This window comes from Otolemur garnettii, unplaced genomic scaffold (genome assembly GCF_000181295.1).
Source record: "Otolemur garnettii isolate 467f Iridium unplaced genomic scaffold, OtoGar3 scaffold00190, whole genome shotgun sequence".
In the NCBI taxonomy this organism is placed as follows: Eukaryota; Metazoa; Chordata; class Mammalia; order Primates; family Galagidae; genus Otolemur; species Otolemur garnettii.
In genome coordinates this window covers 1,069,715-1,090,151 of record NW_003852585.1, presented here as the reverse complement: position 1 = coordinate 1,090,151, position 20,437 = coordinate 1,069,715, and the positions used below count along the sequence as shown (strand labels likewise).

Below are 20,437 nucleotides of genomic sequence, written 5' to 3'. Positions count from 1 at the left end.
AATGCCACTATTGATTACTTGTGAGACAAGAGACAAATATCTCTTAGTTTTCCTGTGCCTCAGCATTTCCATCTTTACATGTGGGGGGTAGTGTTCTGAGTCCAGTGGTTCCTTACAACCTTCTAGCTCTGACAAGGTGGGGGCTAAAATGGTGGGCAAAGCAAAAGGAACATGGAGGGAACAGGCATAGGAGCAAGTCAGGGAATTTGGAAAGGAGGCCAGTCTCCTTTCTTTGTTCTCTACTAATGACAGCAGGGTAATTGGTTTATGACTGGCAGGTCTGGAAGTTACAGATGGGAGAGGAGAACAGACAGAGGCCTGAGTGATGGATTTAAGATTTAAATCCTGAGATGAAAACAAACTTGAACTCTGGAGAAACCAGCCACACCTTGAATGCTTTGCTGATATATTTATTTGTATAGTTCCCCTTTCAGATGATGGTGACAAAAAGCAGATGGATCCCCACCCTACCCACCCCCCAATAAAATACAGACACAGATTTCATTCAGCATATATAAGCAATGGGGCGTGTTCTAATTCATCTCACTGGGTTACCAGAGCCAGGAGAGATTTGATCTTAGGGGCAGTCTGAGCACCTCAGGCCCAGAAATTGAATAGGCCAGTGCTAAAGAGAGGCTGCATTCTGGGCACCACCACTGGGGTACCAGCAGAGGTGATAGGATCGAATCATGGTGAACTGAGCTGCCCAGCCCTGTCATGTGGTCTTTAGAAGACGACAGTGGGCTCCTGGGTAGCTTCCAATGAGATTCACAGTCCCACAGAAATCTGTGCCTCGGGGTTCCCATCTGCACAGTGGGGATAAGAATCCTGCCCCGAAGATGTCACAGGGCTATAATGAGGCTCCAAATAGAAATAATTTGTCCAAAGTGCTTAGCCAAAGGTAAAGTGCCATACAAATTTAAGGGAATTCAATTGATTGATTGTGATTGTGAGAGTGCCCCGGGGACAAGAGTGGACTGGCTCATGGGTCCAAGGGCCAAGGAAGCTCCCATGCTGTGCCTTAGATTGACACCAATCAATGGCGGGGAATGCCCGCTCCAAAACAGTTTCCTTAGTATCTTGGCCCTAGGAAGTCACCAAGGCCTAGCACCTGGGTCAGGGCTGGGAAAGTCACTGGGGAAGTTACAGAAAAAGTCACAGGGGTCAAGGAGGAGGAAGGAGGTAGCATATAAAGCAAGGGGGAATTACTATCATCACACACGAAAACAGATACCCACTGGATGCAGGGCATTGAGTTGGCAGTGCGGATGAAAGATGGAGGCAGAGGGGGAGAGGGAGGTGTCACAGCAGCAGAAGGAGAGATACTGTCCCAATAGGCTCACTTGCTAGCTCCCCTCCTCCTAAAGGGATAATGCCAGTGTCTGTCTATCTGCAGAGGAAGGGGGGGGGGCAGGGAGAGAAAACCAATAATATAATAATCTGATTTATGAATGGGGTTCCTCTCCCCCTGTTACACTACTACCCAGCACCTTAGGTAGGTGTCAGGAACAGGCAAGCACTTGGTCTGTGCACTTTGAGGCTAAGGCCAGAGTTGGGCCTGGAGCACCACAAAGGCAACAATGGTTATCTGGAAAAAGGCAGTGGTTGTCAGTACTGTTGGGGGATAGCATTTCTACTTGTACTTGGGCACACTTTTAAGGAGCCGATCACTGAGAGTCTATGAGCGATAGTGCTGAGCATTGTGGATGCCCCTGAAGACTACAGAGGTAGCCATCTTACTTGCGGTGGGCTGCCAAGGCTAATCTGGAAATGGACCAGGTAGGGAAGAGGGCCGGCAAAGACAACTCTGCAGGCTCATGTCTGGGAAACGCAGAAGGAAGGACTCTCTACTTGCTCCTGCTACTGCTGCTCTCCCCCAACTCCCTTGGCAAGGGGCTTGGGACCTCCTGGGGAACTGGGAGGCTGCCCCAAGGTGCTAGCTGGCACCTACAGGTTAAGGCAGACAAGCCAGTAGAGCACATTGAAGAGGAAGAAGGACACCGGGAAAAGAACTCGCGAGTAGTCATCCAGGCGGTAGATGTGGATGCGGAGGCGGCCCTGCTGCCAGGTGCTGCCCTCACAATCAGGGACCATGCAGAAGTACTTCTTAAGACCCTTGCACCACGCACAGCAAAACAGCTTGGAACAGAAGCTGCGGGGGCCCTCAGGGCTACCTGGGCTAGGGGACCGCTCAGCTGAGCAAGACGGGCGCTCTTCTCCATCACTTCCCTCAGAGGTGACAATCTCGCACACAAAAACTTCCTGCTGCTGGCGGGCACGGGCACGAGCACGGGCACGGGCACGCGCACGAGTACGAACATGGGCACGGCTATCGATACGAGGCTGAAATGGACAAGGGAAGAAGTGTGGAAAAGTCAAGGGCAGATGAGCCAAAAACTAAGTGCTGCCTCAGGATTTGCTGGAAACTGTACTTGGCACATCATTTCTTAGCCCCCCTCCAGAACTCCTACCAACACATCAGGAAGTTGATTTCAACTTCCCCCACAACCCCGGGTAACCCCCCATCACTCAACAAGCTGACCACCTACACACCAAACTCCTAGTGCCCTCACTGGCCTTCACACTCCAGAGCCTCGCCACCAATCCCACACCCAGGTCATACGTGGCGGAGTTTCGGAGAAGCATGGGCTTTGGTCCGGTTGTAGGTCAGGAAGTTGAGCACAGCAAACTCCATCAGAGCACAGAAGCAGAAAACGAAGCACATGGCAATGTAGAAATCCAAGGCCGTGATGTAGGAGACACGTGGGAAATTCTTACGAGAAAAGGTGCCCAGAGTGGTCATGGTGAGAACAGAGGTGATCCCTGCAAGAGCACAGGAGTAGAGGTGGACTCAGCTCCCAACCATACATCACACTGCTCAAAGTGCTCTAGGAGAAGGCAATTCATAGCACTCACCAGCAAACTCACAGCCATGTGTCCATGTTTATGCCACTGACAACCCCTTACCTAAGGAGGTCCTAGCTGGAGCAGACTCCTTCTTGATCCAAAAGGAAACCCAGGAGAGCATCGTGGTCACAGAAGAAGGGACATAGTTTTGAACGGCAACATAGCCAAAGCGCCTGCTCACGTTGAAGAAAAAGGTCATGACCATGAAGTTGCCTGGAAGACACGAACGACACCATTTCCTCATACCACTGATGTGAGGGTCTTCCCCAAGCGGGATATACACACTAAGGGTCCTGTCGTTCAGCTCATGGGATTCACTACCACTGCCCTCAGACACAGCCACGTTGTTTTGTGGCAATACACATAGGACCAGAGTCCCAGAATGGACACTCACTGTAAGACACATGACCTGCTGAAAACTAAGCTAAGGTCGGAATCTTCATAGCTTCCTTCTCAGTCCCACACACCTAATGTCTGTCTTTACGGGGTGGCAAGACAGGCAGGTGCAAGTGAGAGAATGAGTTAACTCTCAAAGTATCAGTCCCACAGAGCTGATGTCCATATGATCGGCCAAGGCCTTCACGCCCACCGAGATGTCCTGAACCGGCACTGCTGGACCTCACAAGGTGCACTATCCGGAAACGGGCCCCGGAAGGCCTGCACTGTGCTGAGAAGGAGAGCTTTGGCCTGCTGTCTACACACCCCTATTCTGGGAACATGTCCTAGTTAGCACTACTTCACTGACAGCCAAAAGCAAGTATTCAGCTGCCCCCTAAGCTTTAGCTGAAGTCTGCACCCTGAAATCTGACACTAAAGGCTCACCCCAATCTGGCTCCAACTGACATCTTATATCCACACACACCCCTTACCTACCCTCTGCTAATCCCCTCTGCTCCCAGATTCCCTGTTCTTAGTTTATGACTCTTAACCCATATTGAGTGTTTCAGGAAAAGGGAAAAATTAGCTGAAAGTGAAAATTTCAATCAGCCCTCTAGATGTAGTATCAGCACAATACACATCCCCAAGGTAGACCGAGGTCTTCACGTTCACCTAGACGGCAAAGCCTTCTCCAGGACCTGAAGACAACCCACATCTCTAGTTGGCATCTTCTTTTGAAACCTTCATGCTGCCTTCTTCTCTGACACTAGTTACATGCTCTGCATGCTATCAGGATGCTGTGGTTTGTTTGGGCTTTTCTTTGAGCCTAGAACATCACTCTTCACTTTAAATATCACATCAAATTTGTAATTACTCCAATCCTGGCTCCTAAATGAACTTAAATTTCACATTCCCACTTCAGTGATGCTGCAGAAATCCTTGACCTTGAACTGCATGGGCTTTTAAATCCCTTCAAGGCAAGGCTCATGTGGACCTGTGGCTTAGCCCCTGCTCATCCCAGCCCAGCACAGCCTGAACCCAGCAGGTGCTCAGCAACTCTTGCTACTGCTGGGCAACAGCTTTGTAAAGCAGACCAGACCACTGACCTGTCCATGTGTCCTCCTAATTTGTAAAGTAGATCACGGCCCAGCAGGTTTGAGTGGGCTGTAGCTGAATGAGAAGAGGAGCCTTTCCTACTCACCTTGGCAGCACTGGTATTCAAGGAGCAAGACTTCTCAGATTCTTCTGGAAAAAAGGCAAGGAAGTTGCCTGGGCTCAATAGGAAACCTGTGTCCAGAGTAGTAGCTTTGAGACTGAACTTCTCCAGAGCTGCTGCAGGGACCACTCACACTTGCCTACTGGCCAGAATGTATTTATCAGAAGTTCTTTTGCCCTGGCATCTTGACTATAATTTAAGATACTTCTAATTAGCTATCCCTCCAATGCACCCCCATAAAATTGCTGAGTTTATATATTCTTCTTGTAAGAAGATTCAGAATTCTATTGCATTTTTCTTTTTTAATTTTATTCTGGCCAAAGAAGAACCTTTTCTGCTTGTCAAGGGATGGAAATTCGTCTTGAAGGCCAAAAGAAAGATGTGAACCCACACTTTCCTCTTCCTGAGGAGTGAAGAAGCATGGGTAAGAAAATAGGGCTTGAGAAGCCAAAGCAAACCCCAAAAAGGCTAAAGATTCTTTCTGTCTTTACTCTTTGGCCAGACCACGGTCAGTTGCTGCACTGTCAGAGGGACACAATCCAAAAGACTGTGTCCACAGGACTGGGACTACAGGGTGAGTGGACCCAAAGCTTTCAAGAACAAGGGAAGGAAAAGGAACCAGGGCCAGGGTCCTGCAGACTATACTAGAATGTGATCCAGGGCTGCAATGTTCATATTGGCCCTTTAACCTCGGCCTCATGGGAGAGTGACTGGACTTAACGTAAGCTGGATAGTTCTACAGGAAATGAAGTAAGTCCAGTGGGTGGAACTTCCAGAGATCCCAATTTTAGATGGGTAGGGAGAATTTTCTAATGGACTTAACTGTCTAGAGAAGAAAGAAACCCTCTTGCCAGATAGTGTACTCTTGATCACCACTATGATGCCATGACAGGTGTAGTAGCCTTTAGTGAAGGATGATTATTCCCTCACTTGTGGCAGGATTGGACTCTTAAAACCTCCTAGAGCAAAGATTCTGTCGTTCAAGGGCCAAGATGGTCAGAGTAGCAAGCTACCACTGCATCCTGAAACCTCAGGAGCTGAGTACATAAGTCTGCTCCAGATGGACAGAACTGCCCCAGAGGCTGACTAGAAGAGTTCAAGATCAATCCCAAAGATAACTTAGCCATTGAAGAAATGATGACTCAAGATCCACTAGTCTTAAGCAGAAGAAAAAGGAAGAAGATCACTTTTTTTCTCCCCAAGAACTGTCCTGTCTCCCCAGCGGGTCTGGTGCTTACCTATTGTCATTGCTTAGGTGATGATACTGGCTCTGAGGCTTTGTAGTCACTAGGGCACCATTTTGAAACAATGCACAGCCATCTACTAAACGGAACCACTAGTGACTTGAAAGCCCCTGGGCCTTGTCTCCTCTGCCACTTTTGATGACGGGTCCCTACCTATCTGGGGAAAACTGCAGTACAGAAAGCCAAGAGGTAGGCCCACGGTTAGTTGGCAGAAGAGCAAGGCTCCAAGTCAAGGTAGTAAAACTGCTTACCCGGAGCTCCCAGGAAAAAGGAAAGCATTTGAAAGCAGGCCAAGCCCTCTGCCCCTGCATGGGACTATTCAAGCAAAGCACCAGCCAGAGAAGCTTGAACTGTCCCCTCACCCAGGGATCTACTCAACAAGGGAAGCAAAAGTAGATTTTCTGCCTATCCACAGGGAAACAAAGCAAGATGCCTGCCAGGGCAAATGGCTGGTTGGGTGTGACTGGCTCCATCCACATTCTGGAAACGATGAGGGCAGTGCTTCCACTGCTCTGAACTTGGTCAGTACATGTGAAGAGAATTTCCAGGGCTGCTATGAGAGCTACCCCAGGGAGATCCCTTGGCTCCTCATTCAGATCACCTAGGAACACAAGCAGAGATGCTCACATCTTATTGGGAGATGAAGTTTAAGAGACCCAGGACCCTCCCTTTTCATCCTTGTTAAAGACACGGTCAAAAAACCAATGCTCATCAAAGCTATACCGAATCCACCATGAAGCCCTTGACCAGAATCTGTGCCTTTTAGAGTTGTCCCTTCAAGATAGACGTTGATGCCCCCAGTATAACTTCATCTAGTCCATCCAGCCTTCACCTGGATGACATCAGAACTCTAGCCTCCACCTCCCATTTGGACAGACTTTGCTTTCCATTCAACCAGCTTGGATTGGTTCTGGGTATGGAGAATTCATACAAGCTCCATTCTGAAAGTCATCCAACTAGTTCAGTGTTGTAGCAAAGACCTTGAAACTGAAGGGTCTGCATGACAAAGCTAGTTGCACATTCTAACAGCAACAAAACTTTATCTACTTACCTAACCTCCCAGGGGACTTAGCAAAGCACTTACTTCTTTGCAGATGAGACTGAGACATAGTTACAAAGTCTCAGTTTCCTCTGCAAACAGTTGTAAGTGCTTAGCATTAATAAGGCAGGAGACATGTTCTACAATACTTCCATGGAATGACTGCATAGCATTTGTATTGATGGCCACCTCCACTCATTCCTACCATCCACAGGGGCCTCTGCCTAGCCCTGCCTCCTATGGCACACTTACCAGATGGAGTTGAGATAATCTCAGTTTTGTTGCTCACTCCCTTAACATCAAATTGGAAGAGCTTCCAGGAGTTCTTCTCATTGATCTCAAGCTTGAAATTATCCCACTTGTAGATCATCTCAGTCTCAGGATAGGAAACTGGAAAGCAAGGTGGGAAGGAGGATCACATGAGACTGGGAAGCCCAGCTGAGGTCTCCACAAGCATGGAGTCAGCCTGAGCAATGCCTTGGAGTCCTGACTTTAGCCTCACCAGCTATGGGACCTTACTTCTCTTACCGCATTGTTGAAGTCCATTGAATAAGTGCATTTACTGAGCATTGCTCAGTATTGAGCCCTGGGATGGAAATACAGAGGTGGATATGGCATGAACCCTGCCCTCAAGTATTCACACTTCATTGAGTACAACAGTGAGTAAACAACTGTAACTTCTGGAGTTGCTCTGAAAAACATCTGCCTATGGAACAGTGAGGAAATAAAGTATGGAAAGATCACTTGGGGACACACTCAGAAAAGTCTTCATAAAGCAGATGATGCTCCCATTAAGTCTTGAAAGTCAAGTAAATATTCTCCATATGGATGAGGCTGGATTAGGGGTGAAGGTAGCACAGAAAGGTGAAATGCCAAACTTCAGTGAGGCAGGAGTAGGGGCAGGGATCAGTTCATGAATGGCCTCAAGGGTCATTCTAAGGAATTTAGAATTGACCCATGGGCATTAAGGAAGGATTTGAAACTAGGAAGTGACCTGGTCTAGATGATGCTTTAGCTGGGTCATTATGGTCCTTCTGTGAGGACAGCATGTTGGCAAGAAGGCCAGTGCAGTAATCCAGTATAATAAAATGAATAAAGGCAGGAGCCAAAGCTGTCACAGTCAGAATGCAGAGAAATAGACATCAATAGAGATTTGAGAGGAAACACCAACAGGATATGTTGACTGATGAGATGTAGGAGGTGAGGGAGAGGGAAGCATCCAAGTTCTTGGCCTGGACAACTGGATGAGTGATGATACCCTTTAATAAGACACGTGAGAACACAGAAACAACACATTTGTTTTGGGGGTTGAACTCTTAGGGGAGACAATGAATGTAGTTTAGATATGTTCAGTTTCAAAGCAAAGATGTTGCAAAAGTCCAAATGGAAGATGACAAAGGCCTAAAGCAAGGTAGTGCCAGTGGAGATGAAAAGGAGCGGACAGGTTTGAGATGCACACATGGAAGAGATGAGTGACTCACTTGAGGTGGTGGAAGGGAGCGGCAGGAAGCCAGCATGAGGCCCAGGATGAGCAGCACAGTACTGTTGGCAAGAAATGAGATGAAGGCGGAGGATGGAAGCCCTGCCCAACCTTGGCAGCATCTTAGGAGAAAAGTGGAGGCAGAAAAATGTAAAGGGTAAGGATGAGAAAAAGAAGGGCCCGAGCATGCTGCTGGTACCCCAGAAACCTAGGAAGGTACTCACAGCTAGAGAAAGACAGAGGGCAAGAGTGAGAGTCCATTGGAAATTTGAGCATGTGGAGGGAGCATCCAGCATCAATGGTCATCCTGGAAGGGAGAAAGGAACCTCATTAAGCTGGCCCCAAGCACTTAGGCATTCACCCAATTTTGGCCTGGGGACCACTCCCAGTGAATGGCAACAACAGATTTAAGACCAAAGCTCAAAGGAGAGAAAAAAAAAGAGAGGAAAAATAGCTTGTAAATATCTGGCTACTCTGGGCTCTATCACCAGAGAAGTACATGGACCAACTTAGATCGGCTTTTGTTTCCTGCCCACCTCAACGTCCAGAACCTGCCAACACTCTTTCACTTTCCACCTGTCCCCACATCACCACCAACACATGGCTTTCCCTGCCAGGCATTCAAAGTATCTAGCCTGGTCTTAGGTACATTTCCAACCATTATGTTGCTGCTCTGTCTGGACAATTCCACCACCAACACTGCGGATGTGTCTTTACATCCAGTACCCACTTTGGGTGGAACTGTCCAGGCAGTGCAGTCATACTGGCACATCCTAGTTGGGGGATTCCTGGACTGGGAGCCAAGTAACTGGGTACCAGTCCCAGCTCTGCCACAAACTTAGTGTATAGTTTTAAGTAATGCACATACACATATTTATGGTTAAGAAAAATTTTTTTTGAGGCCTTAAGGTCTGTATGTTCACATGACGCATTTGAGGTTATGGTCTAGGAAAGCTGGAAAGGCCCTGAGAAGTATCATTTGGATGCTATCTGTGCCCATGAGTCTGGCTGAGATCTCAGAAGGGGAGAGAGAGTGTCAGGACATGAGACACCAGAGGTGTGACATACCTAATTGTATACAACACCTTGCCATCCTTATGGATGCGAACCATCTGGTTGGGCATGGTGATCTCATGCTCTTGGGTCCTCTTAGAATTCCGAAAGAAGGTGTCTGGGATCCACAGCTGGCTCACCATATTGCCATTCAGAACGAGGGTCTCAAAGGTATCATTGTAACGGAGGCGTTCATCATACCAGGTCTGGTAGAAGATGATGTCGATGGTGTACTCCTAGTATGAAGGATAGAAAAGCACACGTTTGGATAAACTTGCATGTTTACTTGTCATTGTCTTTGTTAAATGAGGAACTTGAAATAACTTGTAAATACTGCCGTTATGTCCAGACTTGGCACTGAGACCCTTCTTCCAGTGGGCTAAGACCCTGCGTGCCAATCTGTGATGGGACTATCAAGTGAATACACCCTTTGGAATCCAGTCAGGTTTGTACAGAGGAAAACAGCATGAGCGTGGCTATAGGATTTTTCTACATCCAGGTATTCCCAAAAGAAAGCAGCCTTCCCAAATAGATAACAGTCTGGCAGAACACATTTAATCTAGAATTAGTCAGTGGTGGCTTCATTTCATGGGCTAGGCTCACCACTTCATTGTTCTGTGCCGGTTACTGTGCTACTCTAGCCAAGTCGACACCCTCCAGCCTCCACATTTCCAAAGTAAATTGAACACCCTAGCTCAAAATCATCTTAAAAATCTATAAGCACACATATTTTTGCTTATATTTGGGGATCCTACATATTAATTAATCTCAATCCTTCATTCTCCAGAACTACATATGAAGTGTTTTGAGTCACAAGAGAAATGTCTATTGAGTTTCATGTTTTTTAAACAAGGAGAATCATTAATTGGCTTTGTTTTGTTTTTCCTTTCAAACAAGTGCCCATAACCGCTGAATGTATGTGTGCATGTGCATAGATATCCCATGGTTATTTGGTCTCCAGATACCGTGTATTTCATAAACTGTTAAGCATCAAGAATGCTATTTCACAGGATAAAGCTAGAAATTTGCACCACTGCATTGACAGGAAAAGAAAACAGACTGCAAGAGAATTGCAAGCAGCTTGAACAGCAAGTACCAGAAGTAGGCCCGGACAAAACTGTGAGGGTTGGCTCAACCTCCCTTATTTTAGAGGTTGGGAAACTGAGGCTCACAGAAAGGGGGCTGTCCATAATCAGAAAAACAGTCAATAGTAGCATCCTGGCTGTGCTGTTCAGCATGACCATGGCTTTGGGATGGCCTTCACTTGCACCAACAATCCCTTTGGATACCAATTTTCTCTGCAGAATCCTTAGGCTAGGTCTTTACTATGAGTTATCCTATCTCAAGCAATGATACCATCTAGAAACCCACAATCCTGGAGGCCAGTAGAGCCCTCAGGGAAGAGATCAAGAAAACCCCTGCTTGCCTTAGCTGTCCAGGACAAAAGGTGGTGGAAGTAGCTACCAAATCGCTGCCAGCCAGCCAGGGAAGGAAATACTGAGAATGTGTCTGGGAACGGGCCCAAGAAGCATACAGAAAAACGCTGGCAGAGCCTGGCTACCATTTACAGGGAGCCTCTGACCCCACTCTGCCTCGCTCCACCTGCGTTCACAAATGGCCTTCAAAATGTTTCCAAGCGGCCAGTAGAGCCTCTCTCATTCCCAGGCTGGCAGCCAGTGGGAAGCCCTCCTCTCCACACCCACGCTGTGACCATGCTCTATGCTATAAAGTGTTTCAAATGAGCATTTAATTTCTATCTGACAAGATACCGATGGTGAGTTCACTACACATCAACTGATAACTAATGGTTCAATTTTCCCCGTTCAATTTTTCCTTTGACAAAGGATTTTGGGATGTACATCTTTTAGCTCATTCAAATCTCTAGAAATTCAGTTTAGGAATCAGCTTAATTAGAATCGCCTATGACAATTACCGCAGTTAGAAACAGTGTTAGCCACTATTGATGCTGCGCCAGGCAGTCATTCCCAGGCTGTCCATCACCTCTGAAGCTCGGACTAGGTGCTCCAAAGTGCAGCCAGGAGATCTACAGCAGTGTCTGCTTCAAATCCCCATGCCATGGGCTCAAGGGCTATGCTGTATATATCTCATTGACTGAAGGGCTCTGAAACGCCTGACTATGTGACCAATACTGGGACACACCCTTGCTAGAGGCTCAGTTGCCTCAAACATAAAATGGAGATTCAAATGGCAGCCACCTAGCTTTCACAAGAATCCAAGGGGACAAGTATGGTCTGAAGTCTTGCCTTCTCCCCACCAAGTGCCAGAGAACAGGGACCTCCTACAGCTTCCAATAACTACTTGGAACCATGCAGATGCTGAGACTTCTCAGGGAAATTTCATACCACATGTGAGGGTTTGGGATTTTCAAAAGGCACTTGGCCCAGGCTAAAGCACTACCTTAGTGGCCAAAAAACATAAAGTTATTGGCTCTTTTCTGAACCAGTTCTGTGTTTCATGTAGGTCTGGTGACTGCTGGGTTATGAGACTGTATCCTCAGCTTGTTAGGCGAGGCCAATGCTGGCAGCACGACAGGTATGGCATGAGGAGAGCAGCCATTTAGCTGCTAGGAGCAGTAGCCTGCCTGCTACCACAAGGCCTCTTGCAAATGACAGAGATTGGTTTCCCCAAATTATACCTTATGAAATAGCAAGGAGATTGTAGTCACAAATTTCCCACTACTCTTTAGTTTTACAGCATGCTGTCTCATCTAGAAAACAGCAAAGTAACTTTGAGCTATTTGCTCCATTTGTCAATGTGTGTATTGTCCCCACTCAGCCTAAGGAAATTTAACCACTGTCAATTGCGTGGCGGGTAACAGGTTAGGAAGGAAGGCGCTTGCTGGAATTTAGACTTGCTACTTCCCAACCTGGTTGGCAGTGTCTTAAAGTCCATCCAAAGGAGGAAAAAAACAAGTGTGCAAGGTTCTGGGAGCCAGGTCACTGTGGACTGAGTGCTATGTTCAACTGTGGGAACACTGACAGGGAGCAGCAGAGACTGCTGCCGGACATTCTCTGCCCAGTAGAAAACAGTCCTAAGCCCCCTTCCCCACCCCCCATCAACGACCTGAAAGGTCCATTTTCTCTTAAGAGAAAATAATAACTACAATGGTGGGACCACAAGACCCCAACCTTTAGCTTTCACGTAGAACCTACTGTTTCTTACTTTTATAAACAATTTTAACAAAACTGATTGCTAAACCAACACTCACTTTAAAAAGGCAATTTACACGGCAAAAAGGAGACTATATTCTTACTAGGGTAAGCACATTGATAGCAGCAAAAAGCAAATCTGACATCAAGGAAAAAGGCCAAAAAAGCACCCCAATTTTAAAACATAGACAGAAACTCTAAGTTATCTGTCTGCCCTCATGGTTCCATCCTCCTTATTAGTTCCCAGCAGGCCATTCTAGGAGTTGCAGGCGTTCACCTGCTCTAACTGGAGAACTTCACTGCCATGTACAGGAGGCAGACTCTGAGATGGCCCCAGCGATCTACAACTCCTGCTGTTTGTCCCTTCTGCATTCCCTTCTACCTGTGGGCTGGACTCACTTCTAATAAAGGTTAATTCCATAGAAGCAGTGGGATGTCACTCTTAAAATTAGATTACAAAATGTATGTGGCTTCCACCTCAAGCACCTTCTCTCACATTCTTGCTCAATCTGAGAGAAGCCGGCTGCCACACTGTTGAGTTACCCTATGGAGAGGTGCCCTTGGCAAGGACTGAGGGAGGCCTCTAGATCATAGCCAGAGAGAAAACAATTCTTGCCAATCATGTGATTGATTTAGAAGTAGATCCTCCCTCAGTTGAGCCTTCAAATGAGACCCCATTCTCAACTGACACCTCAATTCCTACTCTATGAAAGACCCTGAATCCAACTAAGCCACGTCTGGCTTCTTGACCCATGCAAGCTGTGAGATAATAATTCTTTATTGTTTTGAAGACACTATGTTTTGTAGATAATCTTTTACATAGCAATGCATAAGTACACTAAACCTTAAGGACTCTGTAGTCCAACAAAGACGGGAAACCTCACTCTTCCACTCAGCCTATGTAAACGCCTTGGTCTTCCATAAAGGTCTACTTACCTTTGAGCATCTATTTGCAAAGCCCATCTCAGACCCAAGGCTCTAAACTCACTCAATTACATGGTGCTTGTTAAATACCAAGGTGTAGCCTAAAAGTGTGTCTGCCCTGGGCCAAACCAAGTGTGTGACTGTGATGCAGTTGGCCAAAACAATCTTCCTCATTTTCAGGCTCTGCAGACACAAGAAACTTTCGCAGAGCATTTTTAATCATTCATTTGCTCAGCTAACACATAGTGAGTCCTGGACATCAAAGAACCCATAGTGGAGAGAGCAAGGCAGACATAGAACAGATAATTACAGTGAAATGAGGTAGGGAAGAACAGGCAAAGAGAGAAAAAGAAGGGAGCAGCTAACAGTTGTGGAGGTTGGGGAAGATGCCATAAATGTGATGTCATTAGAGACAGACCCTGAAGGACAATGCAGCTGACAAGTAGGAAAGTGGAGCAATGAATGGTCAGAGGACAAAGTGTCTGAGAAGACCTATACTCTAAAAGGCTCAAAAAGAATACAACCATGGAGGGCCTTAAGTACTAGAGTGTGGGGGTGAATTGCATGCAGTATGGGGAGACAGGGGCAGGCCCACAGGAGGTGCATTACTGGGGAGGCAGCTTAGTAGGTCGATGGGGGTAGGCAGAGACCTCTGCATATTCAAGGTGGGAGACTGTGAAGACTAAATGGAGACAGCACTGACACTAGGATGATACCAGTAGAAAAGCAGAGAAGAAACTAGGGCAAAATTTGAGAAACAGTCTTAGAGCAAGAGCTGGTACCTGTAGACTTAAGACCATACAAATAATTACCAGAAGAAAAGAGTCATTCCATTGTGGTGTTTAAAGTTGCTTTATTATTTTTTTTTGAATGAAAGGCTGCAAGATATAGTCACAATTCTGAAGATCCTCTTCAGGCAGCAAGGGACTTACCTTTTTCACCCTCATTCTCAAGTAAGTCAGTGGTAATTACAATCTATCCCTCTCTCCAGAAAAAAAAAAAAAGGACCAAACAAAACTCTTAAGAGTCATTACTAAAACACAGAGCAGAAAGTACAAGTATGTGGAAGGGCCCATTAGCCAGGGCCTGGGCCAATATGCTGTAATCAAAGCTTAGTACTCACCATGTCCATGATGGACAGAGGACCAAGGCTGTTGACGGAGATCTCAGCGGTGACCACAGTGGGCTTCTCTGTAAAGGAAGCGGAAGCAGCAGAGGGTAAGTATCAAAAATGGGCATGGGCAGGGAAGGAATAGTCCGAGGGGAAACAGGGGGAGACCAGTAAGGGTCGGACCACACAGTTTCAGTTTCCAGTCCTTCTTCTTTATTTGTTCCTTCATGGCAAGATCCAACTAACAGACCAGTAAGAGTCGGACATACACCCAGAAGATCAACTGTCTAGTCCTGTCATCTCAGTTTGTAGTTGGAAGTACTGAGGATGAGAGAAGGGAAAAGTCTTGACCAAGATCAATGGCATTGCTGAAACTAGAGTCAATGTCTCTTACCTGACTGGCCAGCAGCAGATGGATGCTGCTGTCCAGGTGCATGGCACCCTCACCTACTCCCCAGACCCATTTGCAACCTCCCCACCCTCCATCAGGGGAAAAACTTTATTCTGCTACTCACCCCCAATGCCAGGGCGCAGTTTGTGGTCATAGTTACTCAGGATAGTGTTCAAGATGCGAGAAGCTTCAGGCAGTTTGCCAACTTTGCGCCCAGTCTCAGGGGTGGGTGTTGTTTCTACAGCAAGGAGCTCACTTTCACGAGGCTGTGGCTCAGGGCCATAGACCACATCCTCGTGGCCAGAGGCTTCAATATCTGATGGAATCTGAGGTCCCTCAACCCTGGAACATACAAAGGAAAATTGATGCTCTGCACTCCACTCTGTAGGGGCCTCAGCGGGTGCCTCTTGGGACAGAAGGAAATCAAAAGAAGTTTGCAACACAAAGCTTACTTAAATAGCGGCTGGGACTGCGTAACAGCAAATTACGAGACAGTAACAGATTATACTCATTAATTTCTTTTAAATCTTGCTGCTTTGCTGGGAATATCTATGCTATTTTTCTTTTGTAATAACTCTTTATTTAAACAAAAATCAACAACAAAACTGAGACCTAGATTTTAAAAGGATTTTCAACATAAAATGAAGTAAGAAATCACTGTGTGTGAGCACTGGCCCATTAGCCACTCTTACTGGCCTTGGCCTCTAGTCAGCCAGACCCAGCACCACCTGGGAGTAATGGGCAGGCCGAGTTCCAATGCTTGAAAATGCCAGAGTGGGCTGCTCCCAGAAAATCGCAGGGATATGTTGCAGTTTTGTTGGTTTTGTAATGCTCATTGCATTGGTGTGGGGAGTGCAGGAAAGTAGGCTAAAGAACATTGAGGAATGCACCCTGAGAGCCACAGCCATGAATAATAATAAAATAATAAGAGTAATTAAATTAAGTGAATATTTTAGGAGTCAGCTGCCACTGTATGAAACTCACCTATGGTGTTAGCAGTCAGGATACTGCTCATGATTTAGTCCTTGATTTGACTTTCTTTATACTACCATGGTCATTTACTGGCAACTCATCAGCTGTACCATTATGATTTGAGCACTTTTCTGTACATATGTTCCAATTCAATGAAAGGTATTTTATAAAATAAAAATGTCCCATCTGCTAATATCTGGTTCTTATTTAGATCCTGATTTTAAAATACAAGCTATTAACCTACCCCTTTTAATTAATCCCCACTTCCCCACTACCCTTCCCAGCCATTGTTAAGCATCATGGAACAAAAACATAGCTAAATAAAAAAGAATAAGGTCTAGTATTCAGTAGCACAATATGGAGTTAGCAGGAGTTTATTACATATGCCAGAATAAGAAGAATGGAATTGTAATGCTGTTAACACAAAGAAATGATAAATGTTTGAGATGACAGGTATCCCAATTAACCTGATTTGATCATTACACATTTTATGCTTGTATCAAAACATCACATGTACCCCTTAAATATATATAACTATTATGTATCCATAATAATTAAAGAGAATAAAATTTAAAAAAAAACAGACTAGCATCAAAATGGGCAAAATATGGACTCTTTCAACCTAAAATCTGTAACATGTTAAAGATGTAAACACTTGACACTGTTACTCAGCATTTTACAGGAGTCCTAAAAGCAAGAATGAGTTAAATAAATAAGTATCATATATCATATGGATTGGCAAAGAAGTATAAACTGTTAAAGAAAACAGAAAAAGACATTTCTGACACAATAGGGCAGTCTTAAATTTTTGTTGTAATAATGATATTTTCTTATGCTTTTGAAGACTGTAATGACTAGAAATATGTAATGAAATAATTACATATGAAATGAGATGATGTCTGAAATATACTTGAAACCATCTAAGTGGGACACTAAGAGTGACCAGGAGCTCATAAATATTGATGCTGGTAATGGGTATGTAGAGGCTTACTATACTATTTATTTTTATATATCTTCAAAAAATTATAATTAAAAGCTTCTTAAAAAGCCATCAGCTCAAATTAATCTGTGATTTTGGAAGCCAGAAGAGTGGCTTCATTTAAGGAGGCGTGTGTGTGTGTGTGTGTGTGTGTGTGTGCGCGCGCACGCGCGCATGCAGTATGGGGGGTGCCTGATGACACGGTGTTTCTCAATCTAGGTGCTGGTTCCATGCGCATGTTTACTTGTGAAGATCCACTGAGCTATTCACTTATGACTTTTGCACTTTTGCATGTATGTGGCACTTCCAAAATGATATTTTAAAGGCATTAGGCAATTCACTTCCAAAAATAAAGGGCAAACAGGGCAGGAGAGGTGGGCATGGCCTCTGTACTGCAGACCAAGGGGCTGCCAACTTGGGCAGTAAAATGCAATTTGTCTGCAGTATTTCAAGCTCTTAGAATTGCTTAACTGGCATACAGATGCACCGAGTCTATGCCATTTCTCATGTCTGAAGTGCCTAATTCCCATTGTGGGCTAGGGAAGAACTGGGCTTCAGCAAAGCAGTTTCCACTTTCAAATGTCATATTCAGAAGATGTCCTCTTTCCTTGAGGCTTTTCATGTCCCCTGGATACTTAGAGGCTAATCTCCCAGCCCTCTAAAAAGGGCCAGAGACTCTAGGAGGGAGGAAGGGAAACAGAGGCCTGAGACCCTGCAAAATGAGTGACGTGGCTGAGAATACGGTACAATCTGAACTGGCAGTCAGTAGGAGGCTGGTCATTGCCAGTCAGGACCACCCAAAAGCCTATAGCAGCCCCTCCCAGATGTCTGAACCCTTTAACAACAATAATCACCCCCAGGGTTAAAAGCAGAGACAAACAAACCTGAAAGCACTGGGACCACCAAAGCCCTCCTGCCCCTAGACTAAATCTGCAATGAAAATGTTATCAGAGGATCTGGAGGTGGCTTTAATCCTAAAACTAGTTCATGTCAGTTAAATACACAAATAAAACCAACCAACCAACCAAACAAACAAACAAAAAACCTCATCCTGGGATCCCTGAGGTTAAGGAGCTGCTGACAATGCATACCTTTCCCCAGCCAGCCATTAAGATCGCTTTCAGGGCTAGAAAGAAAAAAATTTGAAAAACACTCATATATTCGACTAGTGGGATTTTTCATAGGGGCTTTTCAGGCACCCACGTCCCTTCAGCTTTCAGGTCCAGGATGACACTGAATTTCTGCACTACCCCTCCCCACCAGCTAGTTGGCAGGGTGGTGGGGAGGGTGGAGGAGAGGAGCAGGAAACATGAGGAGGGGTGCTGGATTTTTTCCTAAATCATCAACTCTCTTTTTCATTTTATAGATGAAGAAACTGAGGCCCAGATAGAAGAAGGGCTGTGTCCAAAGTCACTGAACTGATCAGAGGCTGAGCCTGGACCAGAGAGAGGCCTCTTGGTTCAATGTGGCTCAGCACACTCAGTTGTCACCTCCCCAGCTCCTTCCTGACACCACAGGTTGCTATGTTGACAGTGTCTGAACATCAGTTACTGCAGTCCTCCCTCCCAGCTAGAAGGGTAGTTTCCATGTCCACCGTCCCTCTTCCCTGCTGTTTTCTTCTCTGATCCCCCTCCCTCCTTCTCCCCCCCCCCTCGCTAGTCACCATGTCAGTTTTCTCGACTAGTCCAAATCCCATCTGGAGGGATGTGGATGACTGGAAATTCCTAGCACGCATTCAGACATTTACCAAGCCCCTGCTGAGGTCAGCCCCACCCTAGGGCACCAGTGAGCCAACAGGGAGCCACACAGCCCCTCCCCCAAAGAACTAACGCAATCTGGGGTGGGGAAAGAAGCCATCCCCCCTCTTTCCAAAACCATAAACAAGACACAAAGCCCAGCGTCATGGAGACTTCGAGAAAGCTCGACAGATCAGGAAGCTTAGGAACTTGTGACAGTTCACATGCAGCAGGAACCGTCTCAAAAAAAAAAAAAAATGAAGCAGTCCTTTTCCACCCTAAAAAACCACAAATACAAGGACAACCTTTCTAGCAAAGGCCCAAGACCAGGAGAGGGTGTAAGGGAAACTGGCTGTCCAAGGGAAACCTGAAAAGGGAAGGGAGGATTGAAATCTACGACCCCAACCCAAACCGCAGACCACAGAGAATAACATTCCTGGCCCCTGGCTCACAGCCCAAGACGAAGCAGGGTGTCCAGAGATGAGGGAGGAAGAGGGGCTGGCGGTGGCTGGGAGCAGGGTACAGCAAGAGTGGGACCCTTAGACTAAACCAAAGCACGCGCCTGGGACTGGCACCAAGAGGAGCGGCGGTACGGGAAGCAAGTAAAGTCAGAGTTGCCTGGCACAGTGCCTGGTACTCAGTAGTCACTCTAAAAAAAAATGTGAGCAAAACAGAGGCAACACACAAACATTTTCGGCACAGTTAAGCTCCCCGGCCCGCGCTCCACCTTCCCAAAGTCCCCAGGTCCCCAGCAGTGCGAGGTTGCCCAGCCGCTCCCCTCTCCCTGCAAAAGACTCCTTGAGAGGGGGGTGGCTCGCCCGGCCGCCGCAGTGCTTTGGAGAGCGGCAGTCCGGGGTGCGAGTGGCGAGGGGACAGGCATCCCGCCTTCCTTTTGGGACTCCCGTCCTAGGGGCCTGGGGCATCCGTCCTAGAGAGAGTGGGACGGAGGCTGGCCGCGCGTCGAGGGACGCGGGACCCGGCTAGCCTGCGCGAGGCCCTGGGGCAAGGCGGGCGCGGGGCTCGAGGAACGCGGGATGCGGGGGTCCTGGGAGCCGGCCTTGCTCCCGGGCGGAGGGAGCTGGGCGCGGAGGGCTCCCGGATCCCGGGAGGGAGACTTACCTCGACTGGAAGACCAGGAGCACAGCCAGGAGGGGCACGCCAACTTTAGACAACATTTCTGGGGAGAGCGGCGCGACCACCTGTGCGGAGGCCGCACACACTGTCTGGCGCTCGGCAGGCGCCGAGGGTTTTGTTGGGCGCAACTTTCACTCCTCCCACTCGCCCCGCCCCGCGCTCCCCCCGGGCCCGCCCCCAGCCCCGATGGAAATCTCCGACGACGACGTGATGGCGCTGCGGCGAGAGCGGGGGAGGGGACGGAGCCCGGTCGTCAAGGCCCCCCGCCTCCGCCGCCACCACTGCGGCGCTGCCAGACAGCTGGGGGGGGGGGGCTGCTGGGGAGAAGGACGGAGGCGAGCCGGCGTGCTCGGGCGGGGGAACCAGAGGCCCGCGGCTGTGGTTGGGAGGGCGGCCTCAGGCTGAGCCCTGCCGGCCCAAGACGCGGACTGAGTGGGCTTTTGCCTCCGCTGCAACCCCCACTTCCTCCAGCCCACCAGAGCACCAACTGTGCTCTCCAGTCTTGGCTTCCTCCCCACCACCTGTTGCACCTCGTCACTCCCCCACTTCTGGCCTCCCCTAGCCACCTCTCACGTTTTCCACACCTTCACTCTGCACCCCCCAGGCCTTCAGAGCGTATCTCTTCGCGTGCGAAGGAAGCTGGATAATGCAGCACCTTCCTTGGCACGCAGAAGAAGAGAGGCTTGGGGGTCTCTCCAGGAAG

The 20,437-nt window shown here is 47.4% G+C and overlaps 1 protein-coding gene across 1 annotated transcript; it reads right to left on the bottom strand.

Annotated features, from left to right (window-relative positions):
• Positions 1–394: 394 nt before the first annotated feature.
• On the bottom strand, positions 395–19,795 carry GABRE (gamma-aminobutyric acid type A receptor epsilon subunit). The gene is made up of 9 exons (XM_003800933.2): positions 19,720–19,795; positions 15,038–15,255; positions 14,535–14,602; positions 9,333–9,553; positions 8,489–8,571; positions 7,037–7,174; positions 2,968–3,120; positions 2,624–2,823; positions 395–2,343 (listed from the first exon to the last, which is right to left on the bottom strand). The coding sequence occupies exons 1-9, from the start codon at positions 19,773–19,775 to the stop codon at positions 1,948–1,950; spliced, it is 1,533 nt and encodes a 510-aa protein (XP_003800981.1). The 5' UTR covers positions 19,776–19,795; the 3' UTR covers positions 395–1,947.
• Positions 19,796–20,437: the final 642 nt, after the last annotated feature.

Coding starts and splice junctions, on each gene's coding strand:
- GABRE (XM_003800933.2), bottom strand. CDS start 19,775: ATGTTGTCTAAAGTTGGCGTGCCCCTCCTGGCTGTGCTCCTGGTCTTC. Junction 15,256..19,719: donor CTCCTGGTCTTCCAGTCGAG/GTAAGTCTCCCT, acceptor TGTATGTTCCAG/GGTTGAGGGACCTCAGATTC. Junction 3,121..7,036: donor GATTATCTCAACTCCATCTG/GTAAGTGTGCCA, acceptor CGTGTCTTCCAG/GCAACTTCATGGTCATGACC.